This window comes from Octopus bimaculoides, chromosome 25 (assembly GCF_046866305.1).
Source record: "Octopus bimaculoides isolate indiv1 chromosome 25, ASM4686630v1, whole genome shotgun sequence".
NCBI lineage: Eukaryota > Metazoa > Mollusca > Cephalopoda > Octopoda > Octopodidae > Octopus > Octopus bimaculoides.
This window is the reverse complement of record NC_142952.1, coordinates 26305872-26331019: the sequence shown is the minus strand read 5'-3', so window position 1 is coordinate 26331019 and position 25148 is coordinate 26305872. Positions and strand designations below refer to the sequence as shown.

General features: G+C 40.8%; 1 protein-coding gene across 7 annotated transcripts in view; it reads left to right on the top strand.

The window, feature by feature from the left end:
* The window catches only part of LOC106879922 (PAS domain-containing serine/threonine-protein kinase), a 95080-nt gene that overhangs the window by 61565 nt on the left and 8367 nt on the right, over positions 1 to 25148 (top strand). For all 7 annotated transcript variants that reach the window (XM_089341884.1, XM_089341885.1, XM_089341886.1 and 4 more), the window contains 11 exons: positions 823 to 990; positions 2867 to 3007; positions 5000 to 5134; positions 7218 to 7335; positions 10169 to 10329; positions 11095 to 11233; positions 12222 to 13506; positions 14642 to 14973; positions 21510 to 21664; positions 22286 to 22456; positions 24612 to 24737. In XM_089341884.1, the coding sequence (XP_089198010.1) occupies positions 823 to 990; positions 2867 to 3007; positions 5000 to 5134; positions 7218 to 7335; positions 10169 to 10329; positions 11095 to 11233; positions 12222 to 13506; positions 14642 to 14973; positions 21510 to 21664; positions 22286 to 22456; positions 24612 to 24737 (2931 nt within the window). The remainder of the gene's footprint in view (positions 1 to 822; positions 991 to 2866; positions 3008 to 4999; positions 5135 to 7217; positions 7336 to 10168; positions 10330 to 11094; positions 11234 to 12221; positions 13507 to 14641; positions 14974 to 21509; positions 21665 to 22285; positions 22457 to 24611; positions 24738 to 25148) is intronic.

Below are 25148 nucleotides of genomic sequence, written 5' to 3'. Positions count from 1 at the left end.
GGCCGACCAAAGCTTTGTGAGTGGATTTGTTAGACAGAAACTGAAAGAAACTAAAGCTGTGAGCTGGCAGAAATGTTAGCATGCCGGGCGAAATGCATAGCGGTATTTTGTCTGCCTTTACATTCTGAGTTCAAATTCCACCAAGGTCGACTTTGCCTTTCATCCTTTCGGGGTCAATAAATTAAGTACCAGTTACACACTGGGGTCGAAGTAATCTACTTAATCCGTTTGCCCGTCCTTGTTTGTCCCCTCTGTGTTTAGCCCCTTGTGGGCAATAAAGAAATAAGAAACCATACCAAATCTGGCATTGGTGCTCGATGACATCCTGTGGATCATTGGGTCCCGTCAAACTGTCCAACTAGCACACCAGCATGGAACAGGGTCGTTAAATGATGATAATAATGATAATCATCATCATCATCATTCAATGTCAGTCTTCCATGCTGGCATGGATTGGACGGATTAACAGGAGCTGGCCTGGCAGAAGACTGCACCAGACTTCTGAGTCTGTTTTGGCAGGGTTTTTACCGCTGGATGTCCTTCCATAACACCAACCACCCCTGCAGAGTGGACTGAATCCTTTTTACATGGCACCAGCACTGACAAGGTCACCAAGTAACTTGCAAGATAAAGATCCTTTGAAAGGGGAGGGTGCATTGGAGGAGGAGGGGATCTTGTGTCAGATGACGAAAGGTTAAAATATGACAGACAGAAACAGGTGTCTTGCTATAGAGGACGACGATGATGATGATTATGATGATGGCGGTAATGGTGCCTATGTTAATTGTTATTAATTACTATTTGTCTCTTTGTCTTTGTTAGATTCTCACAGCTAATGAGATGGCTTGTGCACTGTTTGGTTACAACCGATCAGATATGATTTGCCGGTGTTTGACAGATTTGGTCCAACTGAAGAGAAAGGATCAACAGACCATAATGGAATCTTACCTTCAACCAAGTGGACAAGTGATTAGTATCGCTGGCAAAGTGGTACGTATAACAAACCCTTTTCTCTATTCTCTCTCTCTCTCTCTCTCTCTCTCTCACACACACTCTCTTATTCCCTCCAGCTCTCTTGCTCTCTCTCTCTCATTTTCTTTTGCTCGCTCTCTCTCTCCCCCCCTTCTTATGTCCTCCCTCCCTCTCTTTCTCTAGTCTTCTCTTGCTCTCTCACCCTTTCTCTTGCTGTCTCTCTCTCACCCTTTCTCTTGCTGTTTCTCTCTCGCCCTTTCTCTCTCTCTCTCTCTCTCTCTCTCTCTCTCTCTCCCTCCCTCCCTTCCTATGTCCTCCCTCCCTCTCTTTCTCTAGTCTTCTCTTGCTCTCTCACCCTTTCTCTTGCTGTGTCTCTCTTGCCCTTTCTCTCTCTCTCTCCCTCCCTCCTCCTCTCTCTCTCCCTCTCCCCCCTCCCTCCTTTTCTCTCTCTCTCTCTCCTGCTTCATTTTCATTTCCAACTTCGCAAAGGCATGTGGCTTAGTGGTTAGGGTATTCAACTCACAATCATAAGGTCGTGAGTTCAATTCCCGGCAACACATGTCCTTGAGCAAGACACTTTATTTCACATTGCTCCATTCCACTCAACTGGCAAGAATGAGTTGTACCTGTAATTCAATGGGCCAGCCTCGTCACATTCCGTGTCATGCCAAATCTCCCTGAGAAGAACATTAAGAGTTTGCGCGTCTGTGGAGTACTCAGCCACTTGCATGTTAAATTCACAAGCAAGCTGTTCCATTGATCGGATCAACTGGAACCCGTGTCGTCATAATCCACAGAGTGCCAGTTACTTCCAACTTTGCTTAGGCTTTGATGATTATGAGGTGCAGCTTCCTGGGCCGATAGGGTGTCGACCCTTATCAGTTTATATTAGGCTGGGAAGAAAGTTCTGTCACATTTCAGAAGATGGGAAAGAGACAGGTGCTCCTTCAGCCTTAATTAATATATTTAATCAAGATAATATTTCGCTTCATTATTGATAATATAATCCTGTCTATTTGGCAAATTGTTGATTCCTCAGGCACAAAATTCTTCAGATTTTACAGCAAAGAAGCACTCAATGTCATTTTAACCTTTTCGCAATTCAGAAACTGTTTTCCCTCTAAATAATATTGCAATGATCTGAGAAGATGATAGTCAGATGGAACAAGGTCGGGAGAGTAAGGGGTGGGGGATGATGCAAAAATTCCATATTTAGTGCTATAATCTTTTCCTGAGTGACTTGAGCAATAAGTGGTCTTGCATTATCACGTATGAGCAACACCCCTTTACGTTTGACCAGTCTGGTGGAGGGGAGCTCTACAAACCCCAGGGTGGGGGCTAACTGTATGAAGGCCTGTCTGATGAAGACTAGCTGCTAATTCAAAATAGGCTGCTTTGTCACACGCACATCGTCATACTGACTCTGCCTGAGGATTACATCAAGGGTACAGATGTCTGTGGTGTACTCTGCCACTTGGATACTGACACACAAGTAAGTTGTTTAGTTGATTGAACCACTGGAATGCTTATTGTCAAAGTTCCTGGAGAATCCATTTACTTTTATGTCTCTGCCGATCTATATTTCTCTGTCACCCCCTCTCGCTTCTACCCCCTGTCCTCCTCATCACTCTCCCTCCTCTTTCACCCTTTCTCCTCCTCATCATTCTTTCTTTCTCCTTTTCTTTCTCCCTCCTTTTCTTTCTCCTTTTCTTTCTCCCTCCTTTTCTTTCTCCCACCCTACCTTTCTGTAGCTATTCAGTTTGTCTGTCTGGTCCTCCATCAGGCTATAGAGTATTTGCAGTTTTTACAGTTTCCATTTTACACTTTGCTCCTCACTTTCTCTGATATTTCATTCATGTTTTCCTTTCAACACCCGTGGCCTTCAATATTCCAGGTGGAAGCCATCGACAAAGATGGATTAGTTTTACCAGTGTCTTTATGGATGAAACGAGTTGACTACAACAAGAAGTCTCGCTGTCTTGTGGCTATGGAACCAATTCACAGACTTATCTGTTCAATTTATTTTGATATCAAGGTAGGTGTTTTTTTAGCCTTTTCACGATGTTTATTATAAATACGCACGCACAGAGAACTTGTGAACAAACAGTATCCTTCATTTGGTGGAATTCTGGTTTAAGCACCCCATATAAACTTCTTGTAACTTTTTTTTGTTTTTTGGAATTTTCTGGAAATTTTTGTTCATGCTCTTTTACTTTTTTACTTGACTGGCCATGCTGGAGCACCGCCTTAAAAGATTTTTTTAGTCGAAGAAATCAGCCCCAAGACTTTTTCTTTGATAGCCTAGTACAGGGGTTTTCAAACGTTTTGACTTGCAGACCCCTTTGTATTTCAGGCTTTACCTTAGGGACCCCCTTATAAACGCTTATGAAATTTATACATAAATATTTGCTTAACATAACATATATTTTTACATTTATTTATTTAACAGTATTTAACAAATAGGTTTATCGTCAATTAAAATATTTCGATTAAAAAACATATATAAAATCAAATTGCCCATAAAAAGTATTTGCTGTCCACGGACCCCCTGTCTTGTCCTTGCTGACCCCCCTGTGGTCCGCGGACCACAGTTTGAAAACCCCTGGCCTGGTACTTACTGTATTGGTCTCTTTTACCGAACTGCTAACACACCAATATTGGTTGTCAAGTGATGGTGGAGGTGTAAACATAGACACACAGACACACGCATAAATATGTATGTATATATATATATATATATATGTATGTGTGTATGTATGTAGAATAATAAGGTAGTCAAAATGCTGGATGAATATATATGTGTATATATTTTTCTATTTATTAACATTTTATTAACATTTTTAGCACTTTCTTCCGTTATTGATTTTTGATAAATCCAATAATAGAATAAAGCGCTAGAAAATGTAAATAAAATGTAAATAAATAAAAAAAATATATATGTAATCATCCAACATTCTGACTACCTTATTATTCTAAATATACAATATATATATACATCACTGCTCAAGGTGCTATGTAGTGGGACTGAACCTGGAACAACGTAGTTGGAAAACAAGCTTCTTACCACACAGCCTTGCCTGTGCTGATTATGAAAAAAAAAATCTTTTGTGTATGTGTTTTAAGGGCGATTTAGCTGTTGTTTTTAGCACATCGGATGACTACCTGATACTTTCTTTGTTTCTTTGTCACTCTGATGTGTATTGATGTTTCTCAATATTTTTCTCCCCATAAACACATTTAATAGAATGATGATGTACCCAAGGGTGGTCCATTGCTGGGATTTAAGCCAAAATTCGAACTATTTTAAACCGATTAAAAAAAAAAATTTATAAAGGAGTGGAAAGTTTGGGATTTAGGGCAGGAAGGGTTTACAAACATTTTTTTTATATTTGTTTTTTTTTTCATAATCCTGTGAATTCCCACGTGTAAAACAAATTCACAAATATTTTTTTTTTAAATTCCAAAAGATAAAAAATTATGAGGTCAAAAAAGCCTTGTGCATGGATTTTGTGAATGGAAACTGAAAGAAGCCTATTATGTGTGTGTGTGTGTGTGTGTGTGTATATACATGATGGGTTTCTTTCAGTTTCCATCTACCAGGTGCAGGAGTGGTTGTTCGGTAAGAAGCTTATTTCCCAACCATATGGTTCCAGGTTCAATTCCACACAGTGACACCTTGGGAAAGTGTGTTCTACAATAACCTCAGGCTGAACAAGGCCTTGTGTGTGGATTTGGCACCAGCACGGGTTTCAGCTTTGAAAAACTCTAACGAATTTTGATCCTTTTAATTTTACAGATTTTTCCAAATGCATGAATGTTTAACCCTTTAGCATTTAAACTGGCCAAATCCGGCCTCTCACTCCTACCTACAATGCCATTCTAAAATAAACCATCACATCATTGAAATCTCAAAAGCTCTGAGACAATGCATGATTAATTCAAAACAATGTGAATGCATAAGCATTATATTTGACAGAGTAATCTGAATGCTAAAGGATTAAAAGAAATTTTTAATTTAATCTTTCAGGGAGAGATAATAAGGTGTGATGAGAAGCTGTCCTGTTTCTTTGGTTATAGCAACAGCGAGGACATTACTGGAGCAAATATAACTCAGTTGATTCCAGCATTTAAGTTACCAAAACTTTTCCAGAGATTGACCAAGGTAAGTTGCTTGATGCACATGACAACATGTCTTCTTTGTTCTTTTATCTTTTGACTGTTTCAGTCTTTGGACCGTGGCCACACTGGAGTACCACTTTAGAGGGTTTAGTCAAACTGATCAACCCCAGCATTTAGTTACTTTTTAAACCTGGTACTTATTCTTTTGGTCCCTTTTGCCAAACTACTAAGTTACGGGGTACGTGAACAAAACTAACACTGGTCGTCAAAGAGTGGTAGGGGACATCAAAAGCACAAAACACACACACATATATACATATGCACAGACTCATACACCCATGATGAGGGTGCATGGCCCAGTGGTTAAGATACTGCACTCATGATCACAAGATTGTGGGTTTTGATTCATCAGACTGGCCATACTGGAGCACCACCTTAATAGGTCTGGGGCTTTAGTAGAAGACACTTACCTAAGGTGCTGTACAGTAGGACTGAACTCAAATCACATGGTTGCAAAGCAAGCTTAACTGCATAACCAAGTTTACACCTATTATGTATGTCCTTTTATTATTTTTTTTACTGGTGTCAGTCATTGGACTGCAGCCATGCAGGAGCAGTGCCATCAAGAGATTTAGATTATATTGTGTCCAGTATGTTGTCCCATATTTATTTTGTAGATCTTATAAGATGCTTTGACAATGGTGTAAAAGGAGACAATACAATCAGAAAAATAAGTGTATACTATTTCTGCTCTTTGTGGTTTTGTGAAGCACAGGGATGGCTTTTTGGTCGGAAATTTGCTTGGGCAAGTGTCTTCTACTAAAGCCTGGATTGAACAGAGACTCATGACTGAATTTGGTAGATGGAAACTGAAAGAAGTCTCCTTTGGTAGCTGGAAACTGTAAGAAAGCCTTCATAGTGAAAAAATTGCACTGAAAATCATGGGGTTGGGAAACAAACTTCTTACCACACAGCCACACCTGTGCCTATACCATGCCTCCATTTATGATGTCTTAACCCTTTCGATACAAATGTCCTGTTTTCATAAGTTTTGAATTAAAATTCTTCCACTGAACCTTAGCCACAATTTATGTTCCTAAGGGTTAAGACATCATAAATGGAGGCATGGTATAGGCACAGGTGTGGCTGTGTGGTAAGAAGTTTGTTTCTCAACCCCATGAGTTATTTTACTAAATTCTTTGTTCTTTGTTAAAATTATTTGATGGAAACAGAACATCCCAAAAGAAATATGGTAACGAAAGGGTTAAGTGGAATCCTCTCTGTTGCATGCACTCAAATCAGATCTCTGCTCTTAAGGATCCTGATGCTTTGCTCCCTTCTGCAGCAATACATCAGTTGTGGTTCTTCTTCCATCCTCTCCCACCCAATCTAGGAAGTCCTGTAAAACTTTAGGAATTCTTCCCTTCACTTTTTAATCCCTAAACACACTCACAGCTTCATTCATGATTGTTGTTAAGCTTGATGCATCAAGTTAGCTCATGATTTGGTTGAAGGAAACTGAAAGAAACATTTCGTAGTGAAAAAACGGAACTTGAAACCATGTGATTGAGAAACAAAGCTTCTTATTTCTTTATTGCCCACAAGGGGCTAAACATAGAGGGGACAAACAAGGACAGACAAAGGGATTAAGTCGATTACATCGACCACAGTGCGTAACTGGTACTTAATTTATCGACTCCGAAAGGATGAAAGGCAAAGTCGACCTCGGTGGAATTTGAACTCAGAACGTAGCGGCAGGCAAAATACCGCTAAGCATTTTGCTCAGCGTGCTAACGATTCTGCTAGCTCGTCGCCTTCTTACCACACAGCCACACCTGTGCCTATACCTTACCTCCATCTATGATGTCTTAAGTGGAATCCATTCTGTTGCATTCAAACCAGAGCTTTCCCTTCTCCACCAATACATCACTTGTGGTTCTTCCTCCGTCCTCTCCCTCCCAATCTAGGAAGCCCTCTAAAACTTTATGAATGCTGCCCTCCACTTTCTAAGCCCTAAAACACACAGACTCACATCTCCTTTCAAGGCAATCGCTTGGCTTGATGCAACTCGCTACCTCATGATTCAGTTCCTAGTTTTAAAAGTTTAATTTTTCTGTCATTTCCAGAACATAAAGAAACAGAGAGCAACTGGGAAAACCTTGGATGGTTCCATTTTTCCTCTTACAATACATGTCCATCCAATAGACATAGCTTCTGATGAAGAGGATAATAGTTTACGCCAAGGTAAGACCACTTTGTTGTTTTCAAGGGCCTGGGTCGCAATAATTATGAAAAGCTGAAAAGACAAATCCTCATCATTTAATGTCCATTTTCCATGCTGGTATGGGTTGGACAGTTTGACAGGGTCTGACAAGCTGCAAAGCTGCATCAAGCACCAGCATCATCTTTGGTTTGGTTTCTATGGCTGGATGCCCTTCCTAATGCCAACCATTTTACAGAACGTACTGGTTGCTTTTATTATTTTTTTTTCGTGTAGGATGTTCCATTGATTGTACTAGTGAGGTCGCCAGTTAACTGACAAGACAAAAAAAAAAAAAGAAAAATGATCTGGAAGGAGGAGAAATGCTTCCTTAACTAAATGGTGGTTGTGATGTTGGGGTATGTAAGAGGGGAGGTGGTGTGATGGTTCAATGCCAGGTAGTGAAATGCTGAAGTGTGGTGCAGGGACAAGCCTAGGTGTCTTGCTACAGAGGGAATACAAAGCTCGCCCACATTACGTAAAGGTGGATGTGAGAAGATAGAGGTAATGGTGACGGAATGCCAGCGCATCTCAAGATATAAGAAGATGAGTCTTTTATTTTTAAAATAGTCAACAGAATGTAAATATTCATCATCATCATTTGATGTCTGTTGTCCATGCTAGCATGGGTTGGACAGTTTGACCAGGGCTGGTAAGCTGAGGGGCTGCACCAAAATCCAGTCTAATTTGGCCTTGCTTCTATGACTGGATGCCCTTCCTAATGCCAACCACTCCAAGAGTGTAGTGGGTGCATTTTATATGCCACTGGTATGGGTGCCAGTTGTGTGACACCAGTATCTCCCACAACTACGGTTTCACTTGGCTTGATGGGTCTTCTTCTCAAGCACAGCATATTGTCAAAGGTCTCGGTCATTTGTCATTGCCACCATTATATAATGATTCTCCGTCGGTTATGATGATGCGGTTTCCAGTTGATACAATCAACGGAACAGCCTGCTCATGAAATCAACATGCAAATAGATGAGAACTCCACAGACACACATAGCCATGACATAGTTCTCAGGGAGATTCAGCGTGACACAGAACATGACAAGGCTGACTCTTTGAAGTACAGACACAACTCATTTTTGCCAGCTGAGTGGACTGGAGCAATGTGAAATAAAGTGTCTTGCTGAAGGACACAATGCACCCCTGGGAATCAACCTCACAATCTTATGATCATGAGCAGTATACTCTCACCACTATGCATTAATTTCATGAACAGGCTGTTCTGTTGATCGGATCAACTGGACTCCTTGTCATCGTAACTGACAGTGCCAGTATCATGTTATATAATTTCCTCCAAAATGCTTCATGTGGAACCCTTCTTCTTTCCTCCTCAGCTACCCCCATTTGCCATGTATCTTCTCTGTAGCAAGGCACCTGTGCTTGTTCCTCTTTCAATCTTTGCCTTCTCTATACCCGGCACAAAGTCACCTCCCTTTGATACTGTTCCTCAACCCTGTCAAGGGGTCTTGACAGGGCAAGACATCAAACGGTTACTTGAATATATTGATTTACCCCACTTTTTTTTCAAAATTTCTGTACTTGTGCCAAAATTAGAAAGGACTATCAAACACACACACACATGTGGACGTATAATTCCAATATTTACTTTATGTAGCATTAAAGTAAAAGTAGTAGTAATATTTATCTATTATATAAGTATAATAGCTCCACACAATATATTGAGTACTCCCAGTCTTGTTAGTGAAACAACTTATAAATTATTATCTCACACACATACACAAACAATGTTGCATATTGTTGTTTCCACTCACATGATAATAAATACACTCTGTCCTATGACTAGTCTTAATTCTTTATCTCCATTCTTATCATCCTGTCTTTACTGTACCATTCCCTCGCATTTTTTCTATAAATCTGCAGGTACAATAGCATTAGCAGTATTGTTTTTTAAATATAATAATCACAAGAACGAAGACCTGGGATGAGGTGGTGAAGCATGACCTTCGAACATTAGGCCTCACCGAGACAATGATTTGTGATCGAAACCTTTGGAAATATGCTGTGCATGAGAAGACCCGGCAAGCCAAGTGAGACCATAATCCGAGGCTTCTGCTAGGGATGTAGCCAGCCCACTTATGCGTACCTTTCCTTCATTGGACACTAAACTCCGCTTGCGAGACCTGTTGAGGCAAGTGGAATCGAAATCAAACCAAATTCGATGACTGGCACCCATGCCAACCTCTCCTTCATTGGACACTAAACTCAGCTTGTGATGACCTGTTGGTGCAAGTGAAAGCAAAATCATGATGGCACCTGTACCAGTGGAGTGCTAAAAGCACCGTCCGAGCGTGAACGTTGCCAGAGCAGCTGTCTGGCTTCCGTGCCAGTGGCACGTAAATAGCACCATTTGAGCGTGATCGTTACCAGCATCGCCCTACTGGCACTTGTGCCGGTGGCACATGAAAAGACATTCGAGCAAGGTCGTTGCCACTGCCGCTGGACTGGCTCCTGTGCAGGTGGCACGTAAAATACCCCATTTTGAGCGTGGCCGTTGCCAGTACCGTCTGACTGGCCTTCATGCCGGTGGCACGTAAAAGCACCCACTACACTCTTGGAGTGGTTGGCGTCAGGAAGGGCATCCAGTTGTAGAAACTGCCAAATCAGATTGGAACCTGGTGTAGCCATCTGGTTTCACCAGTCCTCAGTCAAATCGTCCAACCCATGCTAGCATGGAAAGGGGACATTAAACGATGACGATGATGATCTAGATAAACAGCTGATGAAGGGAACTGTTCCGGTCCTATTTGTACACCTTATATGCATACATATGTTTTTTTTTCCTTTCAGATTCTGCTTGTAGATTAACCAGTATCTTTGAAGGTGTCGTTTGTATTTTCTCCACCATCACTGGGCTCATAACATTCTTTCCTGATGGCACAATACACAGCATTAATCACCATTTCGCACTGATGCTCTTTGGTTATTCAAGTTCGGAACTTATCGGCAAGGTAACCCATCATTTCTGTCTTTCCAGCTTTTGGAACTTATTCTTTAATTCAGCCCTTTTGGTAATGGTTTTGTCTTTAGGTGAAGGCATGTAGCTTAGTGGTTAGAGTGTCTGGCTTACAATCGTATGAAGTCAGAGTCGGTAAAACTATACCGACTCTGATTCTGACTCACAATGTCTTAATTTTTTAATATAAACCAGTTATGACATATAGGCCTACTCAAAGTACAAGCACTTAATTACATAAAGAGGAGTCGGATAGCTACCATTTCTTGCACGTCTGGCAACCACATAGAAGTTCATTCATAGGTCAACAAGTTTATACCAGTATAATAGATCTGTATAATTCCAATGCTTGAATTTTAGCATGTTTAATGACGAGAACATCACAAAGCTAACTAGAAAAAGTTATGTGGGGTGAGATGAAAATAAAAAGCAACATTAGTTACTGAATAAAGTGACAAGCTGGACAAACTGCTTAGCAGTATTTCATCCATTTTTACGTTCTGAGTTCAAATTCTGGCATGGTCATCTTTACCTTTCATCCTTTTGGGGTCAATAAAATAAGTATCAGTTGAGCATTGGGTGGGTCGATGTAATCAACTTACCCCTTCCCTCGAAATTTGAAACCAGTATTAGTTACAGAATAATATTTGATATTTTTAACTTATGGGAGACAATTCCAGAGTTGTTTCAGGCTTTTTAACTCTCATCAGCACAGCTTAGACATCATGACCTTTTGTTTATCTTTCTCTTTCTCCTGTAGACTATCAGCACACTGATTCCTGATTTCTATTCCATTGTGAGTTCAATGAATGTCTCATCTAGTAATCATTGCAATTCAAGTCTGCTGAAAAACTCCGTTAGCGAGACATCAACTCTGTCGAATAAAGGGAAGAGAAAAGGTAAAAAAAAAAAAAAGAGAGAAACGCTGTCAAAGTAATGTTTTCTTTTTCTTTCAGTTTTATCTCATGCATTTCTTTGTCTCTCCCTATCCCCTCCTCGCTCCTCTCCCTCCTCTCCACTTCCTTTCCTTGTTCTCTATTCCTCTCCTTCCTCTTCTCTTTCTCTCTTCTCCCTCTCTCCCCTTCTCATTCTCTCTCTCCCCTTCTCATTCTCTCTCTCCCCTTCTCATTCTCTCTCTCTTCTCCCTCTCTCTCCTCTTCTCCCTCTCTCTCTCCTCTTCTCCCTCTCTCTCCTCTTCCTCCTCCTTTCCCTCTCTCTCTCCTCTTCTCCCTCTATCTCCTCTTCTCCCTCTCCCTCTCTCTCTCCTCTTCTCCCTCTCCTCCTCTTCTCCCTCTCTCTCTCCTCTTCTCCCCCTCTCTCTCATCCCTCTCTCTCTCCTCTCCCTCTCTCTCCTCTTCTCCCTCCCTCTCCTCTTCTCCCTCTCTCTCTGTCTCCTCTTATCCCTCTCTGTCTCCTCTTCCTCTCTTTCTTCTCCCTTTCTCCCCGTCTCCCTCTCTCTCCTCTTCTCCCTCTCTCCTCTTCTCCCTCCTTTCCTCTATTCCTTATCCTCTGTCTCCCTCCTTCTCTCTCTCCTGCCTGCCTGCCTCCCTCCCATCCTCTTGTTTGCTTCAAAAAACTAGCCCCTTTAATCTGGCTATTAATTTACTCTCCTGTAAAATTAAAAAATTAAAAAAAGAAGACATGTTATGATTTTATTTACTCCCTGTACCCAGACTTTGTGGACACCCTATAAAAAGTATAACCAGTTTATTGCAGATGAATTTTAACACCAAAATCTTATATGGACCCCGCCCAAAACCATATAGACCCCAGCTGAGAATCACTACTTTAAATGATACCTCTTTGAGCTAAAAGTCCTGTGCTTAACTGTTTTCTTTTTGTTTGTTTTTGTTGTTGTTTTAATATTGTTTAAATATAATTTTCTAGGCTCCAAAAGGGCTACCCTTGAAGGAAATATAGCACACCACAAGCACCAAGAAATGCTGAAAGAAAACCAGTTTATAGAAAGAAATGCTGAAGAAAAGGGCACACTTGATTTCAGTAACTGGATGAAGGATGTGGAGGAACTGAAACCTGAAAATTCTTCAACCCCATATCGTTCTTCAAAAAGCTTAAACCATAATGAAATCACCCCTTCTGTGATAGATGAAGATCTGTTATTTCTGCCTGCCGTTAAAATGAAGGACAGGCAGCATGAGCCAGTTTTGACTAATGATTTGTTCTCAAACCCTGAAGACAGTTCTGTTGTGATACTGGAGCCAGATCCTCTTGAAGGCGTTACTACTAAAAAGCCTGAAGAGTCTAAATGTGCCCCAGATGTTGGAATTGCAAAAGCTCGCTCTACGCTGTCTGTTGAGGAGCAACAACACGATGGTGATGGTGATGGTGATCATGCTTGCAACCAGTTTGAAGATGGTGACAAGACAGCCAAAGATTTAAAGACCAGCAAATTCACTTCCATTGAGGATTCAAAGACTCCTGTAGAATCTAATTTATATATTAGCAACAATACTGAAGACACAACTGGTGATAAATTATTCCATAACAAGAGCTTACACCTGGAAAACACCAGCTCGCCAAACGAAAATCTTAATGATAAGGCTGATGACTATCTCCTAACAGAGGCTGTAGCGATAAAACATGATAACAGCTTTCTTTGTAAAACCAAGCTCTGTTCAAGAACACAATCTGTTGGTTCTGAACTAACTTTAGTTGAATCTAAGATGAAAGCCCTTCAAGTAGACTGTGAACTGCTGCCCAGTGAATTTGGTTCCGACAACAATCTTGACAGTGGACGCTTTCATGAGAATGTAGTGGCTGCTGACAGTATAGGTGATGTTAATGACCGCAAGAAGACTCTGACAAGAAAACGTGGAGTTGATAAGAAAGAATCCAACGTTAATCTTATAAACAGAATGAGTGTTTCCCTGACTGAGTCGGTTTCCAAACAAGCCCCTCCATCAAACTATAAATTACGGCGGAGAAGGAGTTTCAAAGCACTGCCTCCCAGGAAAATGTGTTTTGAAAAATCCAAAACGGATAAAATGCTAGCATCCTCTGAAGACTCTGAAGAAGACAGCTTTGAACTTTTGGAGAAAGAAATTCAAAAGTCTTGTCAAGGAAAAGATTACGATGAAGACCTCCTTGACAGTGGTGATATATTAAGCTCTTGTGGCAGTTCAAAAAAAACTGAAGATATGCTGCAAAAGAGGTTAGTATTAAATTAATTAAAAACTACAATCAATTTTTTTTTTTTATGCTTATTTTAATTTCGATTCCCACTTAAACATGGATGTCCTGTTAAAGCAAGCTATACAGTGGTAGATACCATGAAAGAAACTCTCATATTTGACTTTTGTTTATTCTTGTTTATATCACTAGCGGCGAGATAAATTTCTGCCATCTCCAGTGCTGAAAGCGACAGAAAGCGCATCTGGCTATAGAATACCTGTCTCAAATTCCATTTAATTAACGCAGGCATAGAAAAGTAGACGTTAAAAATGAACAGCAATTATTCTGTGTATGTCAGCCTTAACTTGTATCTGGGAAGTAGTAGATCTGCAGCCAGTGATTGAGCTCTCTTCACCTTGAAGGTTGTTGTTATATGGACTGTTGGATTTGTGTGTTGTTCGTCTGAGGTCCCATGTTTCAACGTGGTTCGTCTGAAGTCCTTGTTTCGTTGTTGTTTTGAATGACTGTCGAAGTGGAATGTTATTGATATATATGGCGAGGACAACATTCTTGTTTCTTAATAACGAACATTCGGTGAATGCGTTCTTTGTTTATAATTAATAAATAAATGTAATAACTAAGTTGTACAACTCGTTGTCTTTTCTCTGCGAGTCCCCCGAGAGGAATACAACAGTTGTGAAGGGTGCCAGTGCCTGAGATGGCTACTCTGTCCAAAAGTATAGAAGAGCTGGGGGAATATATCACTAGGAAGAGTTGGGGTGCGGATGAGGAAATCCGATGTCCGTCATCATCTGATTTACTTACTGCGTGTGTTTTTGTGTTTTTACCCTTCTGAGATTATCTTTTTCTTCTTATCATCTGGGTGGTGTCCACTCTGCTGAGTGGTTAGTGTTATGAAGGGCATCCAGCTGTAAAAACCCTGCCAAAACAGACACAGAAGTCTGGTGCAGGCTCCTGCCTGGCCAGCTCCTGTCAAACCATCGAACCCTTGCCAACATGGAACATGGATGTTAAACGATGATGATGATGATGAGAGATTCAGGAAATACTAAACTTTGCCTCCCAGCATCTTTTATCATCTGAATATACTCTGTTTATAAGTTTTTATGTTTTCACCGTTTAAAAATTATTATTTTTTTTTTGATTTTTATCAGTTTAGTAATCCAGGATATAGGAGAATCTCCAAACGATAATAAAAACCAGCTGAGCAAATTGGCTTTTGATAATGTTCCTGTCCTCGATCCTCGTCTTCACGAGACAGTGATTTCTGAAGCTGTACTTAAAACATCAGTTGTCAAACATCTGTCTCCAAACTACCAGAAAACAGCTATGCGAAATAGCCATATTCAGCGTAACAAGACCAAGAGTGAGATGGATGACGTCCCTGAGGACAACGAATCAATTCAAGAAAACCTCAGCAACCTCGATGAGTTCACGGACGGAGAGTTTTCAGGAATGTGTGTCCACAAGGATGGATCCTACATTGGTAAGAACAATTTTTGTATCTTGATTTGGTTGACAGATAGAAGCAAACAAAATACCCTGTGGCATTTAATTACAGCATGGAGTTGCATGGCTTAATGATCATAAGATTGTAGTTTCTATTCCTGGTCTGGGCGATGTGTTGTAGTCTTGAGCAAGGAGTGGCTGTGTGGTAAGTAGCTTGCTTACCAACCACATGGTTCCGAGTTCAGTCCCACTGCGTGGCACCTTGGGCAAGTGTCTTCTACTATAGCCCCGGGTCAACCAAAGCCTTGTGAGTGGATTTGGTAGACGGAAACTGAAAGAAGCCCGTCGTATATATATGTATATATATATATATATATATATATATATATATATATATATATATGTATGTTTGTGTGTCTGTGTTTGTCCCCCCAACATCGCTGGTGTGTTTACATTCCCATAACTTAGTAGTTTGGCAAGAAGGACCAATAGAATAAGTACTAGGCTTACAAAGAATAAGTCCCGGGGTCAATTTGCTCAACTAAAGGCAGTGCTCCAGCATGGCCGCAGTCAAATGACTGAAACGAATAAAAGAATAAAACACTTCATTTCGCTTTGTTCCAGTTCACACAACTGATAAAAATGAACAATCAAAAGGCCGTGGTTTCAATTCTTCAGCTGGGCGATGTGTTGTGTTCTTGAGCGAAATACTTCATTTCATTTTATTCCATGACCAAAATGAGTAATCCTGTGACACGCCAGCATGGAGGTGCATGGCTTGGTGATCATAAGATTGTAGTTTCTATTCTTGGACTGGGTGATGTGTTGTGTTCTTGAGCAAAATATTTCATTTCACTCTGTTCTAGTTCACATGGCTGATAAAAATGAGTAATCGAAAGGATGTGGTTTCAATTCTTGGACTGGGCGATGTGTTGCATTAAGCAAAACACTTCATTTCACATTGTTCCAATCCACTCTGCTGGCAAAGGTGAGCAATCCTGCAATGGACTGGCATCCCATCCAGGGAGGAATGTATATGCCAAAGAAACCAGGAACCTGGCCCTATGTTCCTTATGGAGTAATGTCGTCATTATCATCATCCAGTGTTTTCAATCCGGGTTTTGTCCCCGTTAATGGGGGCAGCCAGATCTACCTCAATGCCATAGCAACTGCCCTCACACCATCTCGCCATCATGCCTGGTTTTGGGTGTCTTCCTTTCTCAAGCCAACCCTCCCAATCTCCTCCTCCATCCGTCCCCTTCACGTTCTCGACCATTTGACCCATTACCTACCAGTGATCTCATATGAGATCACTTAAAAATTACAAATTTCTTAATTATCTGTCAATATTTACACATATCTAACCTTTTTGCTATATCTACTAGGTATATTTCTCTGATGTTCAAATGAGGTTTGCTAATTTTTCACCCGATATCTCGCTTATTTCTATTTAAAGTGCTATTTTGAAATGTTATTTTGATCATTCCAGCATGTTTCTAAGGCTGTTTTATGCTAGAAATCAAAGTTGCATAAAAAAAAAAATTCCAGTTAATAGAGTTATGGAAGGTAATGGGTTAATTACAACCCTTTACATTCTGAGTTCAAATCCTTCCAAGGCCAGTTTTGCCTTTCGTCCTTCTTTCCAAGGTTGATAAGAATAAAAAAAAAAAAGCACCTGCGAAGTACTGGGGCTGGTGCGATTGACAACTGTCCCTCCCACAAATCCATGTGCAAACTCCACCTCAGTAAATGAAACATGAAGAGACTACAAAGGAACATGGTGGTGGTGGTGGCGGCAGTGGCAGTGGCGGCGGCAACGGCGGCGGTGAAGAAAGAAGGGGTGAGGATGAAGCAGTGCATCTGTTGCTGTTCACCCTGGCCCCCTTAACCACAAGGATTGACATAATCAACTGTACCCTACCTCCTCCACCAACTCCAAATTTAAGACATTGTACATTATTAATAGGATTGCTATTAATAACCAATCCTACCTTTTTTATTTTTTATCTTTGTTTCAGTTCTCAGACTATGGTCATGCTGGGGCACCACCTTGAAGGGTTTTCCATCAAACAAATCAACCCCAATACTTGATTTAAAAAAAAATTCTGATACTTATTCTATAGGTCTCTTTTGTTGAACCACTAAGTTACAGGGGACACAAATGAACCAACACCAGTTGCCAAGGATTTAAGTATGGCTGTGCATCTAAGGAGTATACTTTGAAACTATATGGTTCCTGCATCTTGAGTGCCCTGGAGCAATATGAAATAAAGTATCTTGCTCAAGAATACAATGCACTGCTAGGAATTGAACTGACAACCTCACAATTGTCTGCTGTATACCCTAACCACGAAGCCACATGTCTTCACCAGTGTTGAACACAAACAAACCAACACCGGTTATCAAGGATTCAAGTATGGTTGTATGTCTAAGAAAGATTCTTTGAAACCATGTGGTTTCTGGTTCAGTCCTACTGCACGCTGTCTTGAGTGGCCTGGAGCAATGGGAAATGAAGTGTCTTGCTCAAGGACAAAATGTACTGCCTGGAATTGAGCTGATGACCTCACGATTGTCAACTGAATACCTCAACCACTAAGGCATGGGCCTTCATCACTTAGTTACAGGAGACACAAACAACCCAACACCAATTGCCAAGCATGAAGTTTGTTAATAACCATAAAAAATGGCAGAAACAGGAGGTGATATCCCTTGTGCATTGCTTTCTATGTACCTATGACCACCTTTACATTACATAATGACCCTCACTCCCTATGGAGAGTAGGCCATCAAAGGCTTTTCTCCATTGTTCGACTCTGGTCCGTCTTTTCTGCTGCTCTCCTGCTAGATCCCTGCTTTTTCAGCTCTGTCTCAATATTATCCCACCTTCTACCATAAAAAGCTGTTTGGTCAATATTTTTCCGGTAAAATTTGGGAGATGGAAATTGTGTAAAGCCTATCATGTGTGTCTTTTGTCTTTTAATCTTTTACTTGTCTCATTTATTAGGCTGCGGCCAGGCTGGGGCACCGCCTTGAAGAGTTTCAGTTGAACTAATCGACCCCAGTACTTAATTTTTTTGAAGCCTAGTACTTATTCTGTTTGTCTCTTTTACCAAATCCCTAAGTTATGGTATGGAGACATAAACATGCCAACACTGGTTGTCAAGCAGTGGTGGGGGACAAATACAGACACAAAGACACACACACACTCACATGATAGGCTTCTTTCAGTTTCCATCTACCAAATTCATTCACAAGGCTTTGGTCGGCCCAAGGCTATTGGAGAAGAGACTTGCCCAAAATGTTGTGCAGTGGAAGTGAACCCAGAACCATGTGGTTGGGAAGCAAACTTCTTACCACACAGCCATGCCTGTGTGTTTCCTCAATCTATTTTGGCAAAAAAATGTATGTATTGGCAAGAAAACTGATAAAAAAAGAAACCAGTTCATTTGAACAAAAATACTTTGTGCTATTTATCCTGCCCAAATTATATTAAATAACTGCTTAGTATTCCAACTGGCATCCCTCCATTATTAACTTCCAATTCCACATGGGTTTACTTTGTCTTTCAACCTTGCAATGTCAATGAAATACCAGACATATGCTATGGTTGACTTAATTAATTAATTATACTTCCCACCATGATGCTGCAGCAATGCGAAAAAAAAGTCATTGTTTGGATAAAAGTGTGTTACAAAAGTTTTACTTTTCTTTTTTTGTCTTTGGTCAAAAAGTGTTATTTCCTATTTGCTTCTATCTAGGAATCAAAGGAAATGACTACTCTTCCTTTCAAACATTGCTTTTGTTAGGAAACTGATCTATTTTCCATTACATTTCAGACAGATTCAGTCCCAAGTTGCTGAAGCAGAAATATCATTATAGCAAATATTCTGTTCACTACCACAAATTTGCTTATCAATTGCTTGACCTTAACCAGTTGACCTTAACCATACTGTCCCTTAGAGGTTGGCAGTATGTGCATCTCTGATCATGAGTAGGAGTAGCAGGGGAGCATTGTAGTCATGTGTTGAGAAGGATTCTTTGGGGTTCGAATAATTCACCCGTGGAGACATGGGTGTTTTATTCATCATCATTAAGCAATACTTATTCAGGGACCTTTTGAGTGGAATGGGATTCTTTGGGGTTTGAATAAATGTAATAAATGTAACAAAAGCAAGGTTTGAAGGAAATATTAACCATTTTTCATACTTTCTAGGGGTAAGCAAACAGTTGCTACCCAAGGACAAAAATCATGTTACACGGTGTAATTATTAAAAGCAATGAGCTGGTAGAATCTTTAGAGCAAAGCAAAGGGTTAGCAGTATTTCCCTGTGTTTGTCTTCATTTTCGTTTTTAACATCCACTTTTTTGTGTTTGCATGGATCAGACAGAACTTGTTGGGGCAGATTGTCTGTGGTTGTATATTGAGAGCCAAGGTTCTGGATATCGGTTGAATATCGCCTTTCTCCCATTAATTTCTTATTCTTCATGTTGCTAAGGCTCCAGCAGTCGAGTAAAGAAGTATTAGGCAAAACGCAGGTTCTCCATTAGTATTTATTTACAATATATACAAAGGTGTGGTATGTTGCTCTTTGCAGCCATCTCATGCGGTGTGAATTCATCGTTCTCCATTACGCGGGCCCATTGCCTCAGGAGATGCGACAAGTGGACTAGCGTAGAGGACAAGCTAGTGAGATGTGCTCAGCTAGCGGTCGCAGCAGGAAAAGTGAGAACGAACCTCGAGGTTTCTTTCCTTGTATAGTTTTGCCATTACAAGCCTCATTGTGAGCTCGTGCATGGCAAATGGATGCAGGTGAGGTCTCGCTCCAGTCTCGGAGATGGCAATGGCTACCATGAAATCTCACCCAATATGGCGCTGACTGCTTGTGCCGCTACAGTTGGATGCCATTCCTGCTGTCAACCCTCACCTGTTTCCAAAGAAAGAAATATTTCCCCATGGCCAGGTATATTTGCATGGGAAGTTGGGAACGAACGGGATTGCTTGTATGACAGTGACTCTCATTTACAATTATCACATGTTGTGAAAACACACACACTATGGGCTTCATTCAGTGTCTGCCTTCCAAATCCACCCACAAGGAACTGGTTTGCTCAAGATGTCGTGCAGTAGGACTGAACCTGAAACCACACAGGTGGGAAGCGAACTTCTTAATCACACACCCATTCCTGTGCCTGGGTTCTAAGTTGTAAATTCTATCGCTGTTGACTTTGCCAACCTTTGGAAGGACAAAGGGTAAAATAATTAGTTAAGTACTGAGTTGATTAAATCAACTAATTAAGGCCTTGTGCTTATGTTGAGTTTCATATGAGTTGTTGTTACTTTGCATGAGGAAGGGTAACCAGCCATAGAAACCATGCCTAAGCAGACATTGCAGCTTCAACACAGTCCTCTGGCTTGTTGGATCCTCTCAAACCATTCAGCCTATGCTAGTACAGTAGACAGTGGTTATATGATGATGGTGAGTACGTCCTGCTGTGCCAGACTTATGTGCAGCATTGTCTTTTGGGAGATGGAATCCATGTACACCCATCACGTGTATGTGTGTTTTTTGTGTAGGTGGGGGGGGGGGGGGTGCATTAGCAGAACCAGTAGACCATGAGACAAAATGCATAATGGTACATGTAACCTTGTTTATCACTGGTTCTGTCGTTTCTGATCCAAGATAACATGGGATACTCAGTTGTGAACCCTGTTACCTATTCATGGATTGATCTGTGATAGCACTAGTCAATGATCAGTTTCTGTTCATACTACAAAAACCCACCCCAGCAACCACCCAGAGTACTCAACCATCCAGAATGCATGGGCTGCTGCTTGTGTTCACATGGTTATGTTGTGAGGCCATGTATTTTTTGATACAAACTTATAGGCTCATACCCATCGACATTCCATCAGTAAACCGAAAAAAAACATGGAGGCACCTGATCCTAATAAGTGATACAGATGTATGCTTTCTCTACAGGAAAAGGTTGAGATGATCAAGAAAATATGTGACAATGGAAACTTAATTGCTGTGGAGTGTGAGTTTGGTATCTGTGCATCTACCATTCATTTCAATATGAGAGCATCTGGTGTTAACAAATGACACAGATGAGTGTATTACGTACAGAAAAAGGTAAAGGATGATCAAGAAAATACCTGACAGTGGAAGCTTCACTGCTGTGGGTCGTGAGTTTGATGCCAGTGAATCTACTATTTGTTTCATTTACAAAGTGCTTGGAGATGATTCATATATCACTAATTCATTTGTCACTGTTTTGGGTTGTTTTTTTTTCCTGTTTTATTTTTAATCAAACCCCAGTGATAAATGAGGATTGATCTATTTATCTCCTCACATACTACTTTGCTTTTTTCATTCTTCCAAACATTTGATAAAATGCAGGACCAATTAGGTACTGGGATCAATGCATTCAACTATACCCCTCGATCCAAAATTTCTGTTCTTGTCTTTATTTTAGAATCAATTATGATTTGTATTATTTGTGTAATTCTTTCAATGTCCATTATTGCCATAATAAAAAGGTGAAAGTTTTTTTCTCCTATTTACCATTCAGGTATAAATTTTGCCATCAACCCAATGTTGCTTGAATCAGGAGAGTTGATGTTTTGCATGTGGGTAAGCCAAGACTTGGAGAATGCATCTGTTGCTAGTTTACGTGCTGGGTTCACCAGCTGTTCCAACGATGAATCGATCCATTCTGAAGATCTGGTAGGTCTTTTCTTTCTTTCTCTCTCTCTCACTCTCTCATTGTTTTTGTAGCAATTAGTGAAAGATGGGAAGAGCTGTCTTTGAGATTGATGGCAAAAGAGAAGTAAGTTAGCTTTAGACTGGCAAAATAGCTTGGATGTTTCCAACAGGGTGGGCTCAGCTAAAGACATCTTGCCTTCACTTTGTTAGATATCTGTAAGAGCTACAGCTGGCCGTGTTATTAGTGTCGGTGTATGCCATCTGAGACTCTCTGCCTTGAGCTATTTATTCTGGCTCTTTATTTTCTGTGTTCAAATTCCACTGAGATCAACTTTTTCTATTCTTCCACCTGGGGTTGAAGAAAAAAAAAACATACCACTGATGTGCTGGGGTTGATTTAGTTGACTTAGTCTTCCCTTCCATTCAAAATATGTTGGCCTTGTTTGTGCCTAAATCAGAATTTTGTTATCATTACTTATATCTCACTTCTTTTATCTATTAGTCTGAATCCAGAACCCATGTGGTTGGGAAGCAAGCTTCTTACCGCACAGCCGGCACTTATATCTTCTGTATTGTCTTCATTTGAGGAATTCTATGAGCAATATCTCCTTATCCTTCTCCCACTTTCATTCTTTTTACCAGTCTTGTTCATCTCATGGTGGCTTTGGGGGAGGAACAAAATGCAACGGAGATGGTGAAGAGTCATACCCATTATGCAAAGCATACGACTTGAATTATCAGAACCTGCGCACCATTGGTCACGGGGCATTTGGGTTTGTCGTGGTATCAGTGAACAAATCATCCGACACCGAGGTAAGTTTTCCTCTTTAGTTTCTCGCTTACTAACACAGGGACGAAAGAGTCCAGGACGTGTCCGTCTTTTGTGGAAATTTATCCGAAACGTGAATCTGGTTAACAACTTGCCCTTATTTATATCATCATCATCATCATCATCATCATCATCATCATCATCATTTCGTGCCATGCTGGCATGGGTTGACTGGTTTGACTGGAACAGGTAAACCAGAGATTAAGGTGGCGAGCTGGCAGAAATGTTAGCACGCCAGGTGAAGTGCTTAGCGGTATTTCGTCTGCCGTTACGTTCTGAGTTCAAATTCCACCGAGGTCGATTTTGCCTTTCGTCCTTTTGGTGTCGATAAATTAAGTACCAGTTATGCACTGGGGTCAATGTAATCGACTTAATCCCTTTGTCTGTCCTTGTTTGGCCCCTCTATGTTTAGCCCCTAGTGGGCAATAAGGAGATATGGAACAGGTAAGCCAGAGAACTCCACCAGGTTCCAGTAACAGTCACGGCTATGATGTCATGGGTGTCAATTACATGACCTGGGCAACAGCCACGACTGCAGTTTTGTTTGGTTTGATGAGTCTTCTCAAGCATGGCATATCATCAAGGCTTGTCTTACCCTGTTTTGGTGCCATTTGAAAAGCACCTGTTCCAGTGCCACATAAGATGTACTCATGGTTGGCATTAAGATGGAAACTATACCAAAGCTGACTCTTGGGTCTGATGCAGCTCTACAGTTCACTGGATCCTGTCAAACTGTCCAAAACCATGCCAGCATGGAAACATTACTTAAATGATGATGATGATGATCTGTGTGTGTGTTTATGCCTGTATATATAGAAAAAAATTAGCATTCCATTGGTTACAACAATGAGGTTTCCAGTTGATTCAATCAAAGGAACAGCCTGCTCATGAAATCAATGTACAAGTGGTTGAGCACTCCACAGACATTCTTTTCTTTTATTTGTTCTAGTCATTTGACTATGGCCATGCTGGAGTACTGCCTTTAGTCAAACAAATCGACCCCAGGACACTTTTGCTGAACCTCTAAGTTACAGGCATGTAAACACACCAACATCGGTTGTCAAGCAATGGTGGAGGGACAAACACATATACATAAATATATACGACAGGCTTCTTTCAGTTTCTGTCTATCAGATCCACTCACAAGGCTTTGGTCGGCCTGAGGCTATAGTAGAAGACACTTGCCCAAGGTGCCACGCAGTGGGGCTGAACCCGGAACCATGTGGTTGGGATGCAAGCTTCTTACCGCACAGCCACACATGATGTAAGTAAAGGCAAGTTGTTAATCAAGCATGCATACCTTTAACATAGTTCTCAGGGAGATTCAGTGACAAGGCTGGCCTTTTTGAACCACAGGGACAACTCATTTTTGACAGCTGAGTGGACTGAAGCAACACGGAATAAAGTGTCTTGCTGAAGACCACAACACGCCATTAGGAATCAAACTCACAACCTTATTATCACCAGCCGTGTAACCCTAACCACTAAGCCACTTGCCACCACTTATGTATGTCATCATCATCATCTAACGTCTGTTTTCCATGCTGGCATGGGTTGGACTGTTTGACTGAAAACTACAAAGTTGAGGAGCTGCATCAGGCTCCATTCTGATTTGGCATGGTTTCTACAGCTGAATGCCCTTCCTAATGCCAACCACTCCAAGAGTGTAGTGGGTGCTTTGTATATGCCAGCCATGAATTGCAACCTCGCTTAGCTCGACAGGTCTTCTCAAGCATGTTGTATTGCCAAAGGTCTCAGTCACTTGTCACCAGCGTTTGTGAGGCCCAAAGTTATAAGAGTGCTTTCTCCGTGCAACCAGCACAGACGCCAGTTGCACAACACTGGCATCGGCCACAACTATGATTTCACTTGGCTTGATGGGTCTTCTCAGGCACAGCATATCACTCAACGTTTGAAGGGTGTTTTTTTATGTGCCACCAGGGTGCCAGTTATGCGACACTGGCATCAGGCATGACTGCGATTCCACTCAGCTTGACGGCTCTTCTTAAGCACGGCATATCGCCAAAGGTGTCAGTTATTTGTCATTGTCTTCGTGTGGCCCAACGTTCGAAGATCATATGTATATGTATGTATTTTCATGTGTGTATAAAACCTTTCTGTTTTAACTTGTGTCTGCAGGTAATTGTGAAATATATCCTTCGTTCTAAAGTCCTGACTGAAAACTGGAGGGACGATCCCATTCATGGTCGGATTCCTTTAGAAGCATCTATGCTAACACAGCTGTCGCATCCAAATATTGTTCAAGTAAGTTTCCTTGTTTTTCCTTTCCCCCCTTCTTTTTTGTCTCCCCTTTTTGTTGTTATGTGGTGGCAGCAGTGGTGATAGCAATGGCAGTGATCTTTTAATCTCAGGATTCCTACCATGATTTAATCCAGAATAATTCTCCACTGAGTGACCCTCACCTTTTATAGTCATTCATTGCTCATACTCTGATTCTCTCTCTCTGATATATATATATATATATATATATATATATATATATATATATTTGTTCATAGAAAAACATGTAATCGTTACCAATATAGCAAGAGATTTCACCGCAATCAGGACGAAACCTAGAAATGTGGTATTTACCTCTTGTTCTTGACCTTTGTTTGATTTTTGTTTGTTCTCAAATGTATTTCCCTGAAGACGTGTAAGGCAAATTATATGTTT